The 25,280-nt window shown below is 36.5% G+C and overlaps 1 protein-coding gene across 18 annotated transcripts in view; it reads left to right on the forward strand.

Annotated features, from left to right (window-relative positions):
- The window catches only part of ERC1 (ELKS/RAB6-interacting/CAST family member 1), a 302,189-nt gene that overhangs the window by 152,611 nt on the left and 124,298 nt on the right, over positions 1–25,280 (forward strand). For all 18 annotated transcript variants that reach the window (XM_037388425.1, XM_037388439.1, XM_037388433.1 and 15 more), the window contains one exon: positions 12,390–12,525. In XM_037388425.1, coding sequence (XP_037244322.1) covers positions 12,390–12,525 — 136 coding nt within the window. The remainder of the gene's footprint in view (positions 1–12,389; positions 12,526–25,280) is intronic.

Below are 25,280 nucleotides of genomic sequence, written 5' to 3' on the forward strand. Positions count from 1 at the left end.
TGTCTTGAGTTGTTCATGCCATGTTTGATGAAGTCCCACATGCTGGGAACTAAAAGAGAGGTGACATAATACAACTTTACCCTACAAGTACATGTAAGGGTAAAGAGTCAGCCCTGCAGGCTTCAGTGGGAATGATGTATCTTTGAAAATTCATTCTTATGGGGACATCTCCTGTCACACATTTTCTCTTTTACCAATACTGTGTTCAGTGTTGTTTGGTTCATTCTCTAGACCTGCCTCGCTCAGTAACAATCTGCATTTTATTGCTCCAAAGATTCAGGAAGAGTGGGTTGTGCGTGAAGACCTGGATGGCCAGCTCTGAGGAAAGCTGCAGTTTACCATGGAAGAGTGCATCAGGGGTATATTCTTGGCAGATCAGCTTGGTTGTCTTCTCTCCTTCAGAGGGACTGACACAGTTCTGGGAGCTCATATGAATTGCTAGTACTTTTCCATTACGCATGTAATCTTCCCCAGATCCATTTTTATCTTTTTATATATTTTTTTTAAATGGACAGAAATACATCGTATTAGTTTGCACATATCTGCAAGAAAAATCTAATCTAATCTTAAGCCAAGAGATACTGAGTTTGATTAAAGCAACATGGATTTTTAATTTTTTTAATTAAAGCATCTGTATGCTGCTACATTCTTCCTTACACCTGTCTGCACAAACAGAAAGCAATGAACAACAGAAAAAAAAATGCCAAAACCTTTAAATGAATTTCAGCTGATTTCTCAAAAATTCCAAAGAGGAAAGAGTACATTTTCTTCTGCATCTTGGAATAGTAGATGCTTCTTGAATTATAGGTAATTTTATTTCAAAGTAGAGAGGGACTGGAACTCCTTTTGTCTTTCTGTATCCTGTTATGACCATAGCCTCAGTAGTTCTTTATTAGATTTTCAACACTGCTTGTATCTCTCAACCTGCAATGTATGGCTTCATATAAAAAGACAGATAATTTATAGAAAATATTTTTCTTGACAGCAAAGGCAGTTGTTTGTTGATCTTTCCTAATGATTATGAGTGTTCCCCAATTACTAGGAAGACAAATTCATTGAAGGCAGGTAGAAGGTATCTTGGGGACCAGCTATATCAAGGCAGCTGCCCTGGTAAAGGGATCAGCTCAATTAAAGTCTTAATTTTGCCTCATTTGTCTCAAGGTCACCATATACAAAGTAGTTCACTGGAGTAATATAATTGTCTAGATAAAGACTTTATCTTCCTCAGTAGATAGTTCAAATTAGAGATAATTTAATTAACAAACTTTGTGATCACTGGGCATATCAGAGTATATTTCAGATGTCTGAAACATGGCGCATCTTGTCACCACATATTTTCTTCCATGCTCCTTCCTAATATATTAAAAAATAATGTATTTATTCAGAACACTCATGGACATACTAGTTCTGTAGCCGTTCCACTTACTGTGAAATGGTAGAAATCCCTCCTCAAATGCCGAAGTCATTAACCCTGTCTATGCACATTACCAAGGCTATTACAGAAACCTCCAATGAAGATACACTCATAAATGTTGCTTACAATATTCACAGAATTCTCCAGAAATCCAGCAATGTTCACTCAACTTGCAAAGTATTACTAGCTGTATTCTGGAGCCCTACAGCTGACAGACTGAGAAGACAGCATTACAGCTATATCTGAGAAGGAGGAACTAAGCCATCTGCACTATTTAGATAGGCAGTTCAGCTCTGTGTGTGGTATATTTATTACAAATAATGCTGCTCTCCCCTGTTTTCCACACAGTCAGAAGTCTGTAACAAATCATCCCGGTAGGCATTCTTCGTGTTAACCTGATGTGAGCTGTCAAAGCCAGTGCTACAGACTGTATTTCATAAGAAGAGATACCTCTTAATCAATCTGTTTGCTAAGCACCCAAAAGAAATATGCCAAATATGCTATTCTGAGAGACACTGTGGTCTGCATTTGTTACCAGAAATGAATCTCACCCAGTAGATACCAGAACAGAACTGTATACTTACCAGCTCAGATTCTCATGATAATGAAGACAATGTGGCAAAGTACACTTTGATCAGCATAATAACGTTGCTTTTCAGTCAACCCCATATGTTTGCATACTTTTCCCAGTGTAGTCTCTGGGAATGGCCAACTTTGGATCAGGTTTGGTACAGCTTCTTTGTAGCTGACAGGATAAACACTTTTCCATTCACATCAATAGAGGAGGTCTGTCTGAAAGATTCTTAGGTTTAAGGAGATAAGCTACGTTATGTAAGATTTTTATTTGAGCATCTGACTGACATAAAATTACTGGGCTTTTAGCACTGAAATGGACCAGTTTATGTTTTTTCAGGATGGTCCTGCTGGCATCACTGTCCTCCCATCCTTTTCCTTAGAGCAAGACTCTGAATGTTCTTATGCATGTTTTTATTTTATATCAGAAATCCTCTTCCACTGAGTGGGTACATTCACTGTGCTTTCTTTTTTGTCCTTGGCAACTGTTCAGTTTAATACATTTTGCTGAAGACTAGATTTTGGGTAGCTGTCAGCTTGAAAGTGTAAGACGTATCTTGATTCTTTAACATACGCTATTTCAAAATGAGAGGATCATATTCAACTGTTATCCCAAATTTCTGCAAGTTTTTAGAAGAGGACTTTTCTTTCTTGATAGCTTGTTCAGTATATGCCGTAAGGCAAACATAAACTACTCTAGCATAGTTCTTAAATGTTTTTTTTTTAAATTTTGTTCTTGCATTATATTCAATTTTTGGTGTTGTTTCAATGGCTGATTTTTACATTCAATTTTTCTGTTAATTATTGGTTGTATCAGTTATTATTCTAGAAGGAATGAAAAGATCACATACCCATATGGAAGAAAACAAGTGCTGTATTGTGTTTTGTTTTCTTTTCTGGCTAGTGGGACTGCAGTTAAACGAGACATGTGTGATCTTGGATCACAAAAATACCCTCTGAAACCTCAATAAGATGCCATTCATAAGGAAGATTTTATTGCTGTTTAGAAAATACTTCTTTCAGCCAAACGGTGCAGGTCTCTTGAGCAGAGAGTGACTGGCTGTGTGTGATCTGTTCACAGGGCAGTTGGCTTGTGCACTGGAGGTAAAGGTAAAAAGAACAGCACCTTTGGGACTTCTTCCCACACTCTTAGGGCCAAATCCAACTAACCCAGCATGTTGCATGGAGAAGAAATCCACATTGAGGCCTAATCAGCCATTTTATAAATGTCTTCTTTGGCTTTGCATCTGTTTGTTTAATTAACAAAAGCAGAAGAAAAAATACAACAGAACAAACTTATTTGTTGAACTACTGAATGCTTTTATTAAGGTCCTTAAAGCATTACTATTATTCTTAACAAAGGAGCACCCATATCATTTTCTTACAGATTTATTTCAGAGTTCACCTTGATTTTGTATTTTCAATGCTCTTAGCTTCATTAAAAACTAAAGGTTGCAAAGTTTTAAATTTAAAGGTTTCTTTTCTAGTTCAATTGCCATCAGCTTTCAAAAATAATTAAAGAACTTGACATATAATTAATCTGATATTTGATCTCTGAAACCTGATTTTGAATTTGACATCATTTATGTAATTATGCTAACATGTTCATTATTTTCATCACAAAACTTGCTTCCTAGTAAATGGATGCTGAGAATTTAAATAGTTGGGAAGCTGCACATTAGTTTTATTAGGGTTTTTTTAGCCACACATTAGTGGGGCGAATGGGCCTTGTGGATTATAGCTACAAAACTGGAATTATGGATTAGTGAAGACATGAGGTGCTATAGGTTTGCCTGAAGTTTTTAGAGTTTCTTGGTTTTAGTATGTCGTATCTGGCCCTGTCTGACAGTGAACCTTTGGTTTGCTTAATTTTATATGCACCTGTTGCTGAACTAAAACAAAGGCACTTCTGTTAATCCCTCAATTTTAGCCAGTTGGTTAAGGCACCTTTTTCTTCTAATTTTTATGAGAATACTAAGACAACAGCATTTGACTTCGCCATTGTTTGTGTGTAACTGGGCTACTGCCTCATGACTGAAGAGTAGCTGAGTTTATTCTAGTTTTGTTTGATCAAGGGATTGAAGGAAAAAATAAGTATATTTTCCCTGAAATAGGTATAGTGTGATAGTGTTACAGTACGCATTTGAGACATGTGCTTCTCATCCTTGGTTAGGTGTTTCTTTCTGTTAATGTATTTATTATGAACCTTTCTCTAAGCCAGGGGTCCTCAAACTATGGCCCATGTGCTGGAAACGGCCCCCCAGGGTCCTCAATCCGGCCCCCGGTATTTACAGACCTCCCCGCCGGGGGTTGGGGGGGAAACCAAGCAGCCGCAGATGACTGCCTGCCACTGCATCCGCGCGCCGGCCCCCTGGTTAAAAAGTTTGAGGACCCCTGCTAAGCTCACTGACTGTTGATGTTGCATCATTTCACTCTATCATGAAGAAAATTGTTTCCGTGAATGTGTGTTCCCTACTGATCCTTGAGAAATAGCATGTCACAGGGAAAGCACCTGTAGCATTCAGATTTTGTGTGTGTGGCTTAAACTATATTTCTTGATCTTCATCTAGACTGAATCAGAGAGGTTAATATAAGAAGAGAAAAACTTTTAAAAAAGTGTATTACCTATTATTATATATTGTGTGGCCAAATGTGGGAGGTGGTCGTGTTTGCCAGTTGACTTATTTTACCTCAGAGAAGATTGGACCTAAGTTTGAAGACCTTTAGGTACTCCTAAAGAAGTTATGTTTAAAGGTAGTACATTAGTGCAGTTATCTGTAGTAAGGGCTGATGGCTTTTTCTGGTTAGGACTTGCTAATACCCTCTCATGAAATACACCATGTAGCATTAATAACTCATGTCACCTTACTACTTGAAATACGTTATCTGTAAGCTTTATGTATTACTAACAGGTCAGGTGATGGGGTTTCTTTCTGAGGTGTTTCTAAATGATAAGAGGGTTTGGGTTAAGTTTTTTTTAGTATTGAGTTTCTAGATTCATAAGCCATGTGTTCCTCTTTCCCATATCTCCCCATCAGCTGTTTCTGGAAGAAAATCTTAATGTTGTTTTAGCTAGAGTGAGAGATGTGCTGGCTGATATGCCAACTGCCTCAGGAAGCGCACATTGACATCATGCACATAATTCTTGACACTGAAGACAGTGACCCGTGTAGAGTTGAGATCTACTTCTAGTCTTTGACTTGCACACCTCTTGATTCAGACACTGTTAGGCTCCTCTTCCTAAAATTTGGGGCAAGCTGGTTTCCCGTAGCGTTTCTAGTTTTCATCCCTTGCCCCCTCCAGTGCTGATCTGAACACACACTTTGTTTTTGAAAATCAAAGTTTCCTAGTTTCAGGAAATTTAAGTCCACTCTCCCCGTCTCTTAAAGCCATTGCAGGACAACTTGACTCACATACAGCAGACCTGTTAAATATTCAAGGTCTGTTAATATTTTCATTGGCATATGTTACCTCGTCATATAAATGGCATGGAAGAGTGAGGAACGGTGTAACAAAATAATGAGAGATTCTGGGAGGGGAGGCTGACAAACAGAAGAGGTAACTGAGTGCTGGAGCTTGCCAGCTGTGCATCCAAACAAGAGCAACTCACTGAAAGTGTGTTGATGGCCTTTTAGCTTGGATGCAATGTGCAACAGAGGCAGTAATATTAAACCAAGCTGTCTGAAAAGCATAATTAAATTATTGTTTTTTCACTTAGTAATTTAATGCACCATTTTTTGACCTTAGTGTAAGAATAGTGACAAGCTACTTAAGCAGCTGGGATTGCTAGGTACAGCCCAACAAAGCAAAGGAAGAGGCCCAGAAAATGCTTACTGTTCTAAAAAAAAAATATCCAGCCATACTAAATTCCATGTAGATTTTCAGCAGTATTGTAACTCCCCTGATCCTAATTTTTCAATGCGTTAAGATAGGGAGTTTTGTTCAACCTTTGGCAACTTTCCTTTGACTGTCAATCAGACATCCAGTTGTGGTGATGGGACTGTGTGATGTGGTCAAGCCTGTTTCCTTCATCACTTATGTAGCTTCCTTGCATCACTTTCTTTTTCTTGAGGTTAAGCAATCACGCTTTCCAAACGCTGCCGTTATTCTCCGTGGTTTTGTGATCAACCACTGTTAAGGTGAAGTGAGTTTTGAGCAACTAAAAGCTAAAGCAAAACCTTTCAGAAGAGGGGTTTTACTTATTTTCAAAACAAAGTAGCACCTTTGGGAAGAGTTTTTCCTTGGCTTTCTTCTGTTATACTTCCCAGAATGTAAATGCTTTTCTTTGTGTATCAAAACTACAACAAACCCCAACAACTCAGTTATGTCACTGTGTTTGTGATCTTTTAAATCAGTAAGTTAAGGTTAAGGATATGGCCAGCTAAAATATTTGGTGGGGCAGACCTTAAAAACAGAGAAGTGATGAAGGAAATGGTGGTGCCAATTTAGTAAATTGGACACTTTCCTGCAAATTTTAAATCATCTGACACTTTCCTGTGAATTTTAAATCAATCCAACTCAGATCACTATCATCCCATTGTGTCGATGTTGATTTTTTTTGCAGTAGAAGTTTCCTTTTTTTCTCCCCCATCTAATCAATGAACAAGACTGCTAATTAAGGTCTGGACAACTTAGCTGATTGCTTCCTGCCTTCCAGTATCTCCTTCTGGCATTTTTTCCCAATATAGTGTGTTCTGCACATTGACCTAAATTGCTGTAGTATTATAGTCTTTCATATGGCTGCTCCATTTCATTCCACAAGTGAATAAATGTACTTTTCTGTGTCTCTTAACGACTATAAAGTCCTTCAAGGTCTTATGCAATGATACGAAATTCCTCAAGGGGTGCAGCAGATGGGAAGGTGCTGATCCCCTCTCTCTGGTGACCAGCGATAGGACACAAGGAAATGGAATGAAGCTGCATCAAAGGAAGTTCAGACTGGACATTAGGAAAAGGTTCTTCACTGACAGGGTGATCGGTCGCTGGAACAGGCTCCCCGGGGAAGTGATCACGGCACCAAGCCTGTCAGAGTTCAAGGAGTGTCTGGATGATGCTTTTAGTCATATGGTTTGGTTTTAAGTAGTCCTGCGAAGAGCAGGGGGTTGGACTTGATGATCATTACAGGTCACTTCTAACTTGAGCTATTTTATGTTTCTCTATTACACATTGTAGAATATAGTATTTCATAGAACAAGGCACATTGGCAATTTTAAACTAAATAATGTATTACTTCATGGCATACAGCTTGCAGGGTTTTTTTTCAGTAGTGTTGACTATTGCATTAGTTTAGCTTATGTTGAGGAGCAAAGTGTGCTTTAAAGCAAATTAAGTCCATCTGTCCAGCAGGATTAGTAGCTGCAGCAACAGTGGACTGTCCTGTGGGTGGTGGTAATGCTACGTCCATGAAGGCTTGAACAAAACAATCTTTCTGACATGGCTGACTGACACACAGAAATATTTTCTGAGCACCTAAGTCAAATGAATAAAACAGGCTGTTTCTGTAGCTGTGCACAAGATCTGTATATTTTTATCTAGTGTGTGTATTTATTAGGTGAAATACAGTATGTGTGTCTACATTTTATATTGAGGGTAAGCTGTGGTGGTTCAGAAGCATTGTAAATGTATACTTACACTTGGATTACTATAAAAACGCTGTTGTGTGTTAGGTGCATAACTAGGAAGGAAAAATATACTAAAATATAATTATAAAATTCAAATTAACTTATGTATATTTTCAGTTAACATTTTGTCACCTTTTATTTTACAAGAACATCTGAAATTATGCCAGAAAAGATAACCAGATGAGGAACATAGCTTACGTTACAATAACATGTAGCATGAAAATCCATATAAGGAAAGAATTGACAGCTATGTATGCTGATGTGCATTACAGTAAAAGATAATAAGATTAGCATTAAAATGGAAAAATATTCACATTAGGACAGAAAAAATGAATTTCATCAAAGTCTTAATAAATAATAGGGTCTATAGAGCAATTGATTTTAGTAGGGAGGAAAACTCTTCCAAAGGACTCACAGATAACAATTTTTCAGGAATGCTTGGTAGTCCACTAATTTTCTATTGCTTATATTTGTCTTCCTGTTTTAAAATAATTTTAAAATGTGAAATCTTCTCATTTGAAAGGTTTTTTTGATTATTATCATTATTTTAATTAATTCCCCATGGTGTTCGGCTGTACCTTATCACTGGAAATTCAAGAGTTTCATAGAGAAGTGGAAAGGTGTGATTTTTTTTAAAGTGATGCAGCTTTGTTTCATATAAAAAAGAATACATTCATCAAAATAAATAGTTATTTTCAGTGTCCAGACTGAGAAATTTTACGGTTTTTTTCCAGCAGGCGTTTTGCTTAAATTTGGCACCCAAAATCAAAGGATGTGAAATTACTAATTCTGAAAAACTTGGCTCGTATTTAGTTGAAAGATTTTAGGGTTTATTTTTTTGAATCAGAAGCCTGATTTTGATTCTGCTTCCTTTTCTCTAATATATTCCATTGTAATAGTACTTGACATGACATATTTGAGAAGAAATGGAATGGAGAAAAATTCTAAGCAATGGAAGTTTTTTTTCACTTTTTAGTGCTAAATTTTCTAGGAATTGTACCTCACAAAAGTAATTATCTGAAAATTGCTATTAAAAGTGCAAAATAAATTGTTATTTCCAATATGAGTGGGATTCTTCACTGTAATTCAACATAATAAACATTCTCATTAGGTTTTTCTTCTTTTATATGTGACTAGAACATTTTTTTATTATTTGATTTGAGGGTGACTGAGAATAAATGTCTTCTGAGGTAAGGTAGTTTTGCTTTTTTTAGTTTTGTTATTGTTTCTGTTGATTCCTGTGATATCCTTCTTTAAAGCTTTATCTCACGGAACATGAGCTGGCTCTCCAATTTTTATTAGAAGAACCAGCATTCTTTTTCTCTCTGTGTCCCATTTTAAAAAGATGTTTCAGTAGGTCTATGAACTTATAGTAATATTTAATACTCTGTATCTCTCAGAAATTCATGTGCTCTTTCTTGTATGATGAGAATTCCACGTACACATTGCAAATTGATGTTTACTCAGTTGCTTTACGTGCTTTCTAGAAAACACTCATAAACCTCTTAGCTGTTGCCATCATTGTAATTATTTCATTCTCTTCTTGCTATCTTTAATCTTGTGCAGGTTTTCTTTTTCAGTTTTAATAGAAATACTTTTAACAGATGAAGGATTTCTTTTAAACTTTACTGTCCCTTTGACAGGGTTATGTGCTATATATATGTGTAATTGCATTCAAAGGCGTTAAAAGAACACTAAGTTCTTGAAAATGAAGCTCTCAAACTGAGGGAATTCCAGAGCTTTGTTTCTTTTTGCAGTCCTAATTAGTTTCCTTGTGCACATATATTATGACAAATCTTTATTTTCCTCTTGACTGTCTCCTCATAGAATGTACCCGTTGCAGTGTGTTCACTTAAGACCCCCTACTTTCTATATTTTATTGTTTCGATTCAATATGTGGTCCAGTTCTGTACATTGTTCAGCGGTGGTGTGAAGGTGAACTTGTTATATAACAAGTATCAGAAATATTTCAGTATTCAGAATAGTAATGGAACTGTCTTACTGAGCAGTGAACTGAGTGATTCTTATTAATCAAGCCTTTGAGGTCTATTGATAATAAAAATATGTGTGTGTTTTTTTTAATATTTTTAAAATATTGTTTGTATATATAAAAACATAATTCTCTGACTTTGGCTTTGAAGACTGAAAGTTATCTGCTGAAGAAGAAAGAGGATTCTTTACAAAATAACAGTATGAAGTCTTACAGTTTCACAGAACTTTCATGGTGCAAATGTTCAAGGACTCTGGGCTTGTATATGCTAAAGCTTTTACATTATTATTTGCATGGATTATTGTAAAAGTGAGAATTATCATTTGATACCATGGGCATTGAGATAAGATGAGTTGTGTTTTCATGCATCAAATGATTGCAAGCCTTTTAGATTATAGATTTTGAGTTTCATGTGACATCCTCAGTTTATGTAGTTAAACAGTTGGGGAAATTTAAGGTAATACCATAGATACCTGTATAATTTGAAAGGTTTATTGCCCAGCGTTTCTTGTTTTCTGACAACAGAGGTACAGAGTGATAGTGTATCCTACATGTGATGCAGGGCCAGGCTGGATGGGGCTTTGAGCAACCTGCTCTAGTGGAAGGTGCCCCTGCCCATGGCAGAGGGGGTGGAACTATATAGTCTTTAAAGTCCCTTTCAACCCAAATCATTTTATGGATCTATGATTCTATGAATTCAAGTTACCAAACAAGTATGACAGTTATGATTGATCTGAGTATTGCAAGCACTAGGTAATATCAAGACTTCCATCTTCTAAACTGCTTTAGGAAAGTTTGCCTTTGTCTCAACATATCTATCTAATATATTAGAAAGACATTAATTTTGGTTGAGATATGAGAAAGTGAATGTCAATACTATATATTCTTAAAATTACTTCTTTCTTTGAAATACATATTCTGTTTGAAAACGTGTCAGACCATGCAGGACATTATCTACTTCAGACATACTTTGATGAGGTAGTTGTGTTTATTAATATTGTTGTCTCTTATCTAACCAGGAGATTACAGTAACAGACCATTTTCTCAACAGGTGAATCTAGGTTTGCAAGCTTATAAAAAAAATTAATTCCCCTAATAGTAATTTAGAAGTTGAACAAGAATTCTTATATGGAATTTAATGTGTTGGGCTGACATATTTTCATTTTCAGCATTAACTTAGCTGTACTGTCTATGTTTATTTTATTGGACAGATAGAACAGTGTATTGTGCAAGTTGAGTTGGTGCCAACATAATATTTCCAATAAGTTGTTTAATCACTGAACAAGTCTGCTTTCAAACTGGGCAATGTGCCCATTGCCAGTGTGCAGCACTTAGGTTAGAATAACTTAACAATTATATTGGTTGTGTTTAAAAAGCATCCTGACTCAAATCAGCTGTAATTTTGAACAAGGTAGTTAAGTATGCCAGTAATTTTTTAACATCATCAGAAAAGGACTTTCCTTTTTTTCTTGGTCTCTGGAGGCCATCAGCACTTTTTCACAGTAATAGGGGTCTGTTTAGCACCAAGGAAAATTTGCTGTCTTTGCAATTTTCCCAGCTACAGTTGGCTTACATTGCAAAAAGCGGAGCCCAGTGTTGAACCTACATTTTTTTGGAAGAACTCAAAGTACTGACTAGCCATATGCCACATAATTTGAACATACATATTGCAGAGACATGTTCTTGATCATACTTTTGTTATGAGTTCTCAAGAAAATATTGAAGCAGTCAGAGTTGTTTGTGATCTGTTCTAAAAGTATTTCTGAAATACAGAAGAAACATTCTTCCCTCTCTGTGTGGATAACATACCAGATATGAAGCTAGTATATCATTCTGCTTTCTAAACAGTAAATTAAAGAGCTGTCTCTACTACTTGTATGATGTTTTGGGGAGCTCTTGCGACCAAAGAATCTGTCTTTTATTCCAAAATCCAAACTCCAGATATAATTATGGAGAAAAGGGCTGAGGAAGCAAAGCTAGCCTGTTTTGTTTTGATTGGACTAAAAGTTTAGACTTAAGCTCTCTGTGGTCAGGAGACTGAGATTAAAGGCTCTGTAATTAGATTCAATACTCTATGTGTCTTAATGCCCAGAAAGGCCAAACCCTGTCTGCAAGCAATGGTAGTTGCCAGGATCATCAAAAATAATTCATAGATGCAAGTGAAAAGGAAATTATGCACGTTTTCTGAAATATTTTGTTCTTACATGATCTCTCTTGTTTCTGTAAAAAAGAAAGGATAGGAAATCCCTCAAAATACCTACTCAACAAGTAGAGCTTGAGGTTGAAAAGAAACAGTTCTACTTCTGGAAATAGATTGTCTAGGTCTTGTAGGCAGTCCTCTATGTTCAAGTCATGTTTCATTAGGTTTTCTTTTTGATCCTTCTGTATCTTACATTAATGTATCTTACATTAGATACAGTGGTACCCAAAACAAAACAGGCCTTTAGATGTCTGCATTTTTTACATGTACAAGTGTGTGTGAACAAGGAAAATATTTGTGTCGCAGAGTGCAGGTGCATCTTTTGATTAATAGTTTATACCAAATAATAATTAAGGTTTTTGTTCCAGAAATGTCTACATTTAGTTTAATAGTAATTAGCAAAATGAAGCATTCTTTTGGCTGAATTAACAGGTGAGATTAATGTTTGAGGATAGGTTTGATGTTGGTGACCTTCTGCAAATGAAGTGCTGGTATGTGAGGGTTCCACTCTTCCCCAGTGCAGCTGCCCAGCGCTGTGGCTGACGGGAAGCGTACTCTGGAGTGCGCTCTGACTGCTCTTCTTCTTTACAGGCAAGTTAAAGATCAAAATAAGAAAGTAGCAAATCTGAAGCACAAAGAGCAAGTGGAGAAAAAGAAGAGTGCACAGATGCTGGAGGAGGCCAGGAGACGAGAGGATAATCTTAATGACAGCTCCCAACAGCTTCAGGTAACACAGGAATTGAATTAAAGCGATTTGGCCAAGCAACCAGGCTTAGCTACCTCGCTCTCTGCTGTACCTCCTGATCCGTTTTCATAGCTTCTACTTAAGAAATTTGTGATTGATTGTTTAAAAGGACACATCTATCCCTGAGCACTTCAAAGAAAGCAGCCTCTCTCAGTTGCCTTCAGAGCTTACTCCATTTTCATAAAAGGGAGCAATAATCTTAACTGTCAACTCAGTTATGAAGTACATCATTGAAATAACTTTATTATTTCAGTACTGTGATTGGTGTGGCATTTCTTTCTTTGCTGCTTTTCTAACACCTTTTTCTTTAGCTGTTCTGTGTATTTTCCCTGCTGGTTTTACCTTACATTGGTGCCTTTTCTTCAGTAAATGAAAGATAACCAAGTAAGTATTCTTATAGTAAATTTGAATTATTGTGGAGTAACTGGAGGACCATGTTTTCTGTGTTTACTCATCCTTGTTTGACAGTGAAATCCTACTCTACCTCATGAATTCTCAGTATGCTTACTAGTCTGTTTATTTCTGAAATGATAACATGCTGCTGACTCATGGATTTATCTGGTTACCTCAGGTGTGCCTAGGCATATGAAAGTCACCAGTAGGAAAGCAAGTCAAGTATTTTTCAATGTGCTGTATATTGATATTAGCTTTAGATGGTTTATCAGACTCTTAAGTTTTAAAGTGCTGTTATAAAAATGTTAAACTATTGCCATGAAGTAAAGCAAAGACACCGTGATGCTTGTTGAAAAGATAATAGATATTTTGCCTGTTATTTCTTTAATTTACAAAAATAGTTTTGTTTTTGGTGAGTGAAAATAAACACGGGAACAGTAATCTACCCTTGAGGTCTTTAAAATTATTTTTTTTATATCTTTAGAAAGCAAGCCTTCTCCTAGGTGTTCTTTGTTATCCTTGGTTAAATCCTGTTTCTTGTTACTAGCTATATATCTTAATATGCCTACAATGAAGACACAGAATAAATCCTAATAGTTCACTAGCAAAGATATATCCCCTCCTTAATTTAAACAGATACTTCTCTACTCTGTTCTGTGGAATTCCAGGGGGAAGGTTTCAACTCTTTAAGAACTTTTGAAAGAACCACAGAAACATGTGTCTATGTGGAATGCTCTCAGATGCACCATTTTGTGGTTTTCCCCCTCAATTCCACTTCTGTATGTGCAGGGCACTGAAATAGTTAAGATCCAAGTGTATGAAAATGATTTCATGACTGCAGATTTTATAAAAGGCGGGGATGTGGGATTTCTACATCTGCTAATGGGTTTTGTGGCTGTAATGCTATGACAATCCACAAGGCTCTCGTTATGTGACAGCTTAAGTTTAAATAACACAATCCTCCTGGTATTAGTGAAATATCTAAAAATTCCTAAAACTAATACAATATTTGGTTAGATTTCCAATCTGCGTTTTGAGTAAATCTGTGGTTTAAGGTTGAAAAGATAAGTGGTACTTGACATTTGCTTTGCAATTACATGCATGGTATATTTATTAAATGACACCATTCCACAAGATCATCTTTGTTTTTGTGTAGCGCTTTCAGATTTTAAAAGGTATGGCTTTCTTTTCTGGCTTTTTCCCGCTCAACTATTCTTTCCCTTTTCATTTTTCTTACTTTTACACAAATGGAATGCCTGAAATTCGTTTTCTCTCAGCTCTTATTTGCATACTACAATTGCTCTCTCCCTTTTTTTTTTTGTTTTAAATCCTGTTAAAACTATTTAGTACCAGTTTCTGATACTTCAAAAAGATTGTGCAGCTTTGGTGGCAGCAGTGAGGCAACTCAGAAATTAGGTGGCAAAAAATGGTGCTTTGTATTGGAGTTCTTTAAGAATGTATAGCTGTCCTTACAATGTCCTATCCAATTCTTCACTTACAAAGTTATAGCAGTAGAGAGGTCATAGATACAAAGCTATAAATAGCATATTTAGCATAATTTTACTCTAAATAGTTCCTCTTTTCTTAATTTCAAATTAACCAACTTACATCTTGGAACAAGAAGCCAATAACCAGTTGTCTCTTTTGAAGAAGCCAAGTTGTTTGATATTTCTCTCTCTTTCTCCCGTGTTACTTTGTTGTAGGCTTGTGGTCTAACAAAGCCAAAGTTGGGAACAAAGATGTCATCAAAGTGTGCAACCTTATTGTCTTTACCCTTTTACATTCAGCTTTTCCAATTAGAGATGTCTACACAGCAGTACATACTTTTTTCCACTTTGCTTATGCTGTGTTTTATCGTGCACTGGTGTCTGTTGCTTTCTATATAATTATATGCAAGCATTTCTAAGATTAAAAGTAGACATTATTAAACGCATGTAAGAATTTAAGATTGAAGTGAGATATGGTAGTCAATACTGAAATGTGTTAGTTACCATAGTACTAATATTATTTGATTTTCCCTAGTGCCTTTCCTGCTTTTGTGAACCTAATTGTCCTGTTTGGGTGGGCTCAATTTTAGAGAGTCTTTCCCCGTATTCAACATAAGGCTGAAGGGAATGCTTTCATTCAGAGATGAAAAAGGTCTGTATGCTCTAATGAAAATATGAGGCTAAGGTAAAATATGGAGTGTTTAATGACAAGTGACAGGTTCAATAAAAACTCTTTCCTTTAGAAGAGCCCTCTGCTTGTAGCCTCCCTCTCTCAAGGACTGCAACGTTTTGGTTTCCTGGAAGTAAAATTTACACAGGACCACATTGCAATTACTTAGTTATGGAGACCTGTCTTCTCCATAGACTCAAAAGGGCACTGCCTTATAATCGATTAACAAAAAAATAAAATTAAACATGAGAGGCTCATAGATTTTTGTTCTGTTTTGTTTTGGTTTGGTTTTTTTTTTCTTTTTTAATGCAACCATTGTTGGCTTTGGGGTCAGGACACAGAAGCACTAATTTCAGATAATTTTGGTCTTGGTGGTTTTGGCTGGAATTAATAATAAGACATTATGAAATGCTTAAAAATATATGATCTGCATGTTCTTCGGTTGACTGTCTGCAATCCAGTCAAATAAACACTCTCCCAAGCACATACTCCACTCCTCCTCTCTCTGTTCCTTACAGGCATGTGGTTTCTTTTTTCCTGAGTCCAGTAACAAAATGTTCGTTTATTCAGAGAGCTCTGATGACGGAAATTTTGTGTTTTGGGGAGTGGGGGAAGAATGAAAACCATAATGTCTCAATTCTAGCGAGATGGATAAATGGCTTTCCAAATTTGTCTTTTCCTCCTGGGTTCCCTTAAACCACAACTCTCCAGAGATCTGAGAGGTTAACGAGTGTCTGGTCTATAAGCAGGATGAAAAAAACAAGCTGTTGGGCTGGAGTAGAAAATTTTTGCTTCAAGTAACTAAAGCTTGGCTATTGTGAAAAGGAATTGATACACTGCCTTGTGAAAAGGAATTGATACGCTGCCTTGTCCTGGAAAGATAACATTTACTGAAATTTCATGATATTTCAATGGGTACTTGGAATTGACATCTGGAAGGTAGTATGCTTATTGTTTTCTTGTTCTGTCACTCCAGCATCTTCCAGAGTTTTTAGGAGGAATTTTCTGTGTATCTTGTGGCATGGAGTTGTGGACTATTGGATCTATATTGCAGCCATTATACATCAGTCTCTTAACTGCTGCTGACAAACTGTATGTCCAGAAGCTATGTAAAACATACTTGAACGCTTTAATGAACAAATGTAAGCCTAAGTAAACTTCATGATGTTTTTCTTCTTTTTCCACACCCAAGTTTAGATAATTCAGTGTATAATTCCTAATACATTAATTATATATGCAAGTATATGTTGTTTGTTTCTTGTGATTATATGATTATTTAATCATATTTAGCTTTAAATAGGGAAAATAGCCTTCTAGAGGAAGGATCTGAAGCTTCAGCATAAACAAATGTGCAGGTTTTTGTTTAATAATGCTTTTACTGGGGTCCAGTCAGAACTTGATGAAATGGGTAAGTAGCCAAATACCTTCTTATCAAATGAACCTTCTAAATTCATTGAATACCAGTCTCAGTGTCCCAAGCCTGTCAGTGTTTAAGAGGCATTTGGACAATGTCCTTAACAACATGCTTTAACTTTTGGTCAGCCCTGAATTGGTCAGGCAGTTGGACTAGATGATCGTTGTAGGTCCCTTCCAACTGAAATAGTCTATTCTATTCTACTCTAATTAACTATTTGTTATGAGGCATCATAGCATGTACATGCAGTCAATGTCAACGTCGAAAAATGTGAAAGGCGAAGTGAAACCCAGTATATGTGATCTTAAATTACTGAAGAATTTCCTCTTGACATGCTATGATCGGATCCTGAGAGTAGGGTGGCTGAAGGTGGGGTGGTTTTTTTTTTTTCTGGTCTGTTGATGGTAATACGATGCCATGATGAAAATGATGGTTTGTCATCTTCCAGCTGTTAATAAAAGAGATCATGCTTCCCTAATTAATCTGTGAACTCGCTTTTGGGACAGTGTGTACAAAGCTTCTGAAGAAATGGTTAGATTTAAAGAAAAGCTTTCCAAACTCGAAAGTCAAAAAATTTCTTCTGTAACTTTCTAGGCACCATCAGCTTTGAAGCGAATTGGTTATGCTAGTTAAATGGTGTCACTTGTTTTCCTGGGATAAGTGAATTTCACGTGCTGAGTTCCGGCTAATTTCTCTTCCATATAGACCACTTCCATATCAGATTCCAGACTTGCCTGCCAGCTGAGTGAAGTGTACATTCTTTACCCCTTGGATAGCACAGCTCAACATGTTAAGGCCCAGGAAACTGTCAGCTACTTTGTTTCAGCCCGGTAGAAATCTGTTCTTGATTGCCGTGTTGCATCTGCAGGATTTGTTCCAGGGAACAATCTGACATATCGGACCTGTATTTTCTCATTGAGCTCTGATACATCTTTGGGAATTGTACAGATCAAAATGTTCTTTTTCCCTCCCTTCCTCTCCCAGTACTTTTTAGACATTAATTACATCAGGGAGTAGTTTTGGCCTCCCTGTCCCGGGGTGGTTCTCTGTGCTGCTCAGGCTTAGGTGTTAAGTGTTCCTTGGGCCTGACTACATGCCATTAGCACCTATGCAGGTGGCTGTAATTTCACTAAATGGTGAATTTCACTACTATTGAGTTCTAGGTCACCATCTGTCTGTCATCTAGGACAGAACTCGTGACATAAAGCACTGAAAGGATATGTGTTCACTTTGCAGTCAGTTTTTAAGAAATTTGTTAGCGTTTTTTGAAGGGCTATGTTTTTCTTGTCAGTCACATAAGGGATGAAACTTAACATTGTTACATCTTGTTAATTACGCCAAATGTGATTCTGAGTTCAAACATGATGTGAATCACTTTTGTACTGTCTGTCTGTCAGTATTACATAGGACTTTTGGTAATGAAAAGGGAGCAGGTAGGAACAAGTGCAGGCTCTAAAGAACAAGCATACCTCATAAAAAAGTCTTAAAATGGAATAAATATGTGCAAATGATTCCTCCTATTTTGTTTGTGCTAAATGCAGTAATAGCCAGTAGGTGGTTTTGGGATTATCTGACCCTCCAACCCTTTCTCTGAGAGATTCTGTGACAGCTGGCTGTGCATTAGAAAACAGGATGTACATATGCAGGAGAGACTTTAATATGCATCATGATTTGTTAGTGAGGTAATATTCCAGTAGCAATTTTAATTTCCATCAACTTTTACAATATGTTACAGAAAATACAGTGTTCCACCAATGTTACATTCTATACTTATTTGCAGGGTTGTGATTTTCAGCAGATGTGTGCAGTCACTGTAGACACAAGCAAATATTTGACGCTGGCAGACACTTTGAGAAAAACTAGTTCTTGTTCTTATCATGTCATAGGTCTCCCTGTCAAGAGAGCTTTTCCTAACCTTCGTGGATGGCTGGGAGAAGTTTCAAAAATGATTACCTTTTAGCTAGGCTTTTTGTGACTTACAGTGAAGGCAGTTTCTCAAGGAGGGGATCTTAATTTGAATTGCAGCCTTTTTTTCAGGAACTCATAATTAAGCATTTCTGGATATATCTACTTCTATGACAGACAATGTATGATGATGAATAAACAGTCTCACTTCATATGTTGTTATATCTGTGTGAAGCAATATAGTAGTTATGGACAATACTCTTCTTCATTTGTAATGCTCTCTAATGGAAAGAAGACTTGGGCATTTTCACAGTGTTAATACTGTCACAATTTTTACCATTTAACATCACAGAAACCGGGCTGGAAAAAAAGCTAGTTCATTGAACAGTGGAGAAATACTGCACAGTACCTAAAATCAGTGCATGATATGAACAAAAATTATGTTTTCATGTAAAAATTAACACTGTTGGATTTCTGTCTCAGCAAGATAGTGGTGCCCATGAAGGTTTCTTCTCTGTTCCTCTGTTGAAGTCATAAAGTACAACTTTATTTTGAGGAAGGGGATGAAGACTTGCTAACAGATCACCAGAAAGTAAACATGACAGGGTAGGAAAAATATCTTGACAACAAGGAATGACGTCAAGCCCTGTAGGATCTGCTCACATGAGGTCCTGTTCTTAGGAATATTAGTCATTTACATCTCTTATCCTTTCACATGTGGATCTGATGGACTTTGTGAGACAGTAATTATCTATTTACATAAAGGGAGCTCATCAAGACAACCGTTGTACACATTAAGCCTTTAGAGTATTTACCTGGGTCTCTTTCTAATGCGTTTTCCCAGTTTTCCATACAGAAATCTGATACCTGTTTCTCCAAACAGCTGCATACAATCAGAGTATATAGTAGTATGAGCAACCATTAGAAAAGTGTAAATTTACCTCTCCCATTTCTTAGTTTTCTTGGATTTGTGAGATGTTGGTGTTTTAACATTCTTACAATGTGAGCTGTGAGCCACAAGCAAACTGTGGGGACAGCCCTGTCTCCAGTTTTAGCAAGGCCATTTTTTCTGAACGTTTATAAGATCTGACTAACTTCATTGTTCATGTGTGCAGTTTTTCATGTTGAAGCAACAACAAAAATAATATACTTTTAGACATGAAGATGATTTGTCTCAGAAACAGGTTACTGTTACTATATGAATTGTTCAGTTGTGTTATCAAGAAGATGCAGGTTTTTTCTCTGTCTAAAATATACTATACATTTCTGAATATCAGAATAAATATGTGACCTTGGGTTTAGATTTGATATGGCAGTTCTTACAGAGACAGAGTCTGTCATTCTATGTAGCTATGTTTATGACATTAAATACGTTGTTAAGGAATTACTTTCTCCTGTGTCTGACCAAAAGAGAGCACTCCTTGCAGAATACTTGTAACCATAACATGTATGGAAACTAAGCTTGAAGAGGCTTGACATTTGGAATGGATAAGCATATCCCTGGACAGACACTTAGCCATCTGCTCTATTTGTTTTCACTTTACAGTTCAGTTTACCATTCATTTATTATGTTCAGGTTAGATGTATTCACTGCCTTCACATCTTTAAAAAAGATGAACCATTTGACTCTGTCTTCTTTTATAATGTAAAAATACAGTTTTGAACAGACAGCTGGAAAAATTTTGTGAAAGTCGCTATTTACAACTAGCATTAGGCAGTCTCCCAATTATCCCAGTATTTCCTTAACTGCAAATTGAGATTTGTAGTGAGAGAAAGCCATTATATGGCTTGAGAGTTTTTAATAGAGGAAAGAGGACTCCCTACATCCTAAAATTTCTCTGTGATCCATCAGGAATATTATTCTCCAGACACACTTTCACCCAGTCTTTTCTGCAGAAACATTAGGTGTCAGTGGAAGATGAAACCTGCTATTTGTACTCTATTGCCTGTTTGGCAGGGAGCAGGGTTGGTACCCTTTATGATATGCCAGAAACTAAGTACAGTGAGGACTGGACAGCTGAATGCATGCCAACAACCTTAACCGCTAGATGTTTTTTGCATGGATTTTTTTTTTCCCAAGATTAGTATCTGAGTTCAAACTCCTTTCCTAAAAACTGTCAGAGAGATTAATGTCACTGTTGACAACATGGTGTGGTTCCTGTGAGGAGGTCTCTCCTGAGAGCAGAAAACATTGCAGGCCAGATTTAAGCAAAACAATAGGAGTACATTCAAGGGGAGGAACAGTTCTCTTTTCATTTTGGTGTCTGATTTCATGAGCCTCAGAAATGGCAATAAATTTGCATTTTTTCCTTTGGATTTCCCCTCCCCCCTCCCTTTTCCCTCTCTCACAAGGTTGTTTGTTTTTTTTTTTAACTTGTTGTGTTGAAAATGGTTCCTAACTCATCTCTCTCCAAGAGTAAAAATGCCCAGTTGCTGTGGCTCATTTCATAGTCTCATTGTTTAATAAAATTGCTATTCTGCCTTATTCTTGTTTTGCCCGATAGAAGAGGAAAGGGGATGGGGTGATGATAGGGACCTTAAGACAGACAGAATTCAGAAAGTATTTTTAAAAAATAATGCACATGGAATTTTTTTTAGTTCTGTACATGTGGCAACAAATTCTTCAGCATTTCCTTTTAAAAATTTCCTCTAATTCATTTCAAGTAGTAATAAACCTAATTCACTTAATTCTAACTCACTATTATTCCTTAATCTTGCTTACTAAGCTGCCAAAATAGCTGTCACCCTTAAACTACTTCCCCATTCCCACCCCCCCTATAGAAATAAGCCTATTCTATCTTTAATTAGCACTTTTCCTATTAAATTTTGCTCTTTGGCTCAAATTTACACACCCATAGGATTTTATCAGAACTGCCCTTACTGTGATGTGCACATATTAGCTGGGATTGAGGCTTAGGCTGCAAATCATGTATTCATAACTGGCAGAAGGTTCTAAAATACCAAAAGTCAGCACCAGTCCTTTCAGCTGTTGAATTTTGTTTGAGGTACACTCTGATCTGAATGCAGGTGTTGGGAAAAAAGTAACTGTATTGGCATCACTTAGTCTTTTACTGACAATTAAAGGAGGACAGTCTCCTTAACATTCTAGAAGGTGTCTATAGTCAAAATTCATCAACAAATTCAGTTTAGGACATTGTGTTGTTTTTGTTGCTGGTGTTTGAATTCTACCTCAGTCTTGATATCTTTGAGGTCAGTTGATTTTCCAAAGCAAGGAGTGAAAAGCAAGGGAATAAAAGCTAATGGAATTCAGTGTCCCAACAACAGTTATCCATGCCCTTCTAGGGCACAGCATTCTTCTCCATGCCAGTCACCACCCAGGTACTTTTCCTCCTTTTGAAGAACCACTGAATATTCTTAAACAATAAACTTTTTTTGCATTATAAGTGCACATGACTTGACGTTCCAGTGCTGTGGAACAGATACTGTTTTATGGTGAGGTAATGTGTCTGGGTAAATGTCAAGTGTAACATTTCTTGTGAATGAGACTAAATTTCTCTAAATTTCTGAATTTTATTTATTTATTTATTCAGGATATTTAAAGGAAAGATAGCCTGCATAGCTCTACAGGTATCTCCTAACTCTAACTCATGGATAAAACAGCAGATAATCAGTATGACATTAATATATGTCAGGAGAAATGAGCTTAAATATGCTTACCAGCAATGGTTTCTGATTTATCTATATTATCATAGGCCAACAATCTTGGAATTAGAATAAATAGTTTCATGAAAACATTATTGCTTAGCAGAACTATTAAAAACACAATGTTGAGAAATATTAAATGCCAAAACAGAAAATGCTACTATGCCATGATATACGTCAGCAGTGCATTCATCTTGTGAATAATGTGCAATGATGTGGGCCATCCACCACAGAAAGGATATGGCAAAAGTAGAAAAGGTAAAGAAAGGGAAGAAAATACTAAACATAAGGACAAATTTCTGTTCAAAGAGATACTAAATAAATTTTAACACTTGAACATGAAAAGAAAAAATGAGTGAAGACAAGAGCCAGGGAGTACTTTTTCCAGCTTTGCAGGCTGAGAACAATAGATGATCATTTTGGAATATTTAGGGCTAAAGGAAAACAATAACTATTTTTCCTCTGAACTAATCTGAGCTTTTATAGAAACAATTGGAATTTCCTACAAAGTGAGAATCTCTCAGAATGTGAAGAGTTTCCACTTTCTCATCCTTTTGGGTTTTATGCCAGTGAATTTAAGTTGTAATTTTTATATTGTAATGCTGTGTTGCCTGTTTTAAATGATAGTACCAGTGTAACACTGAAAATACACCAACAAGAAGCTTTTCTTTTCAAATACTTCATTTCAATATTTTTAAACTCATTTTTTATTGTGTTAGTAGCTAAATGTCCAATGTTTACTTTTTCTGAGTATTCTGTTCTTATTAATTGTATGTTATAGGTTTCATGTTCCATACATACATATGAATTGACTGCTGCTGCATGCCTAAGTCCTTCTGTTCTTCCTGATCCTTTCCTGCTGAAATTTTTTAAAGTTTCTGTTATTGTGTCCAAGTCATAAGTATATTTATTTCTTTTCTTCGAATGTATCCTTAGATTTTAGATACAGTGGTAAACCTGATCTGTGCATTTGCTGGTAAAGTTACTGAGAACAGAAACCAGATTTTAATATTTAAAGCAAAAATTTCCTTATACGTATTTCATTAGTAGCTTGAAATTAGTAGGTTGAACCAAGACAGATATTTTCCTTGAAATTAGCTTCACTTGTCGCATCTGGCTTCCAGGGCAATTGTGGGTGGGTTGGGTGTTCCCAGATAGTGTGAGAAATTGTGATAATTTAATTCTGACATGAAATTGTTTTTATGGTCTCTAGTTTGAAGTTGGGGAGTTAGGAGAACATCTGTATGGCGTGAAATAATGTTGAGGATTTTTTACATTAAGTAAAATTAATAGTGGTTAGCAATAGCATCTCTAGACTGTTAACCCTATCTCAGAACTAATGGCTGCATTAAAGGAAACAGTTCCTAGCACAAATACAATAGCTACTCTACTATGATGAAAATCAAGAAAGAGACATCAGAGATTAAAATGAATGTATGAGACCAGAGGTGATTTCAGGAATTCCCTTTGAAATTGAGAGTGGGAGAGATTCAGTGGCATCAACTGCTGAGTAAACATTTCCTCAGTGGTGGTGTATCACTAGCAGGTTTTGTCATATGTTCAGCTATGAAAAACAGGGAAAACAAGAGAAGTGAACTTCTATAGCTAGCTGTCTATGTGTGCTGCTTCTGATGCTCTGTTTTTTGCTGAATGATTGAAAATGAGCAAAGAAAGGTAGGCCTTACAACTACTGTGATGTATTCGTAAAATGATGATGCTACAGCACTGGCACTGGCAAGGAGAGTTCAGAGGAACAGGGCTGTACCAAGGGAATAACATATGGGTTTGAGGTTCATATTAATAGTGCACCTAATTAAAACTGCTTCTGTTTTTTGCTGTAATCTCATATCAATTTAGGAGTCTTGAGTCATAGTATTGATTTATGTGTGAAAAAGAAATCTTTTTACAGCAGCATTTCCCCAGTTAGCCTCTCAAAAAACCAAGCAAAACAAACACACATAAACCCCCATAACAATTACAGGTATCTATGGCTTTTTGCTCACTTCAGAACATTTTCACAGCTGTATTGTCACCCTTGAGTCTCATTCCAATAGTGCATGCTGTGACCCACTGTGGTTAGATAGAAGCATAGTCCCTCTAGGTTTTAAAAAATACAGATGGGGTAATTTGCAACAGCTGAAGCAAAATGTTAAAGCTGTTGGCACACTGTGTGAGCTGCTAAATGGTAAACCTGGTTGTTAGTATTGGCAAAGTACTTCAATCAGTTAAGGCTGTTGCTAATGAAAAGCACCTATACAAAAGCAACATACCCAACAGATTGCTGTGTTGGGAGTGGCAAGCTTAGAGTAGCAGGAAAGAAGTGTCAGAAGCATGGCAGCTATCAGGAAGAGACATTGCCTGTTTCTCATAGAAATAATCGATTCCTTGTAGGCCTGTGTGTCTGTAACTGTCCTTTTCTGCAGGTTTTTACAAGTATTTTTCAGAGAAAAGCAGAGATTCATTAAAAAATTGATTTATTTTCATCATTTGTCCTCTTCTGAAGAGTAGCCTTCCAATTTTGGGATAGCATCTTTCCTTCTGGGTTCAGCAGTGCAGAAATCCACCTTCCATAATTTAGTGAGAGTCTTTTGGTAGACTCCTGAAATGGCAAACCAGAAGTCCTCAGTAAAGGGCTGACTACAGTAGAACTAATTCTTCCTCTTCTCATTTGGTACTGGTTGTGACCAAAGACAGGATACAAGGGAACTTTATGGAAGAAACTTAGTAAGATTTCAATTTTTCATATTAAACAACTAGCATGCGCTTTAGAGTTGCAGTTAATCAGGTCTTCATATTTTTTAACTGAACAATTCCTAACGTTTGTAGATTTACTGCCTCCAAATGCTGGTGAAGAATTTGTTCTATCAATAACTAAATGCCAGTTTGTATCGTGGGGGAAGCTTTAAGTAGTATTTGAGGCAGCTGACAGTCTGGAGTTGCCAGGTTCTACTTATCTAGTGGAAGGTCAATTCCCAAAGGAGGATTTTTCTTTCTAGGGAGAGTTTTCCTCAGTCTAGAATGGACTGAGATCATTATCATTGGGTTCGTTATCTAGGTTATAGCTTCTTGAGGAAATACGTGATTAGAAAGAGGAATAGTTCACAGGAGTAGGTTTTTGTAATGAGGTAATAATTTCACTGTTTGAGACTGTAACATTTACAGTACTGTGTTCTTCCCTTCTGGTCTATGAAAGCACACAGATAGA

Source organism: Falco rusticolus, chromosome 5 (assembly GCF_015220075.1).
Source record: "Falco rusticolus isolate bFalRus1 chromosome 5, bFalRus1.pri, whole genome shotgun sequence".
NCBI lineage: Eukaryota > Metazoa > Chordata > Aves > Falconiformes > Falconidae > Falco > Falco rusticolus.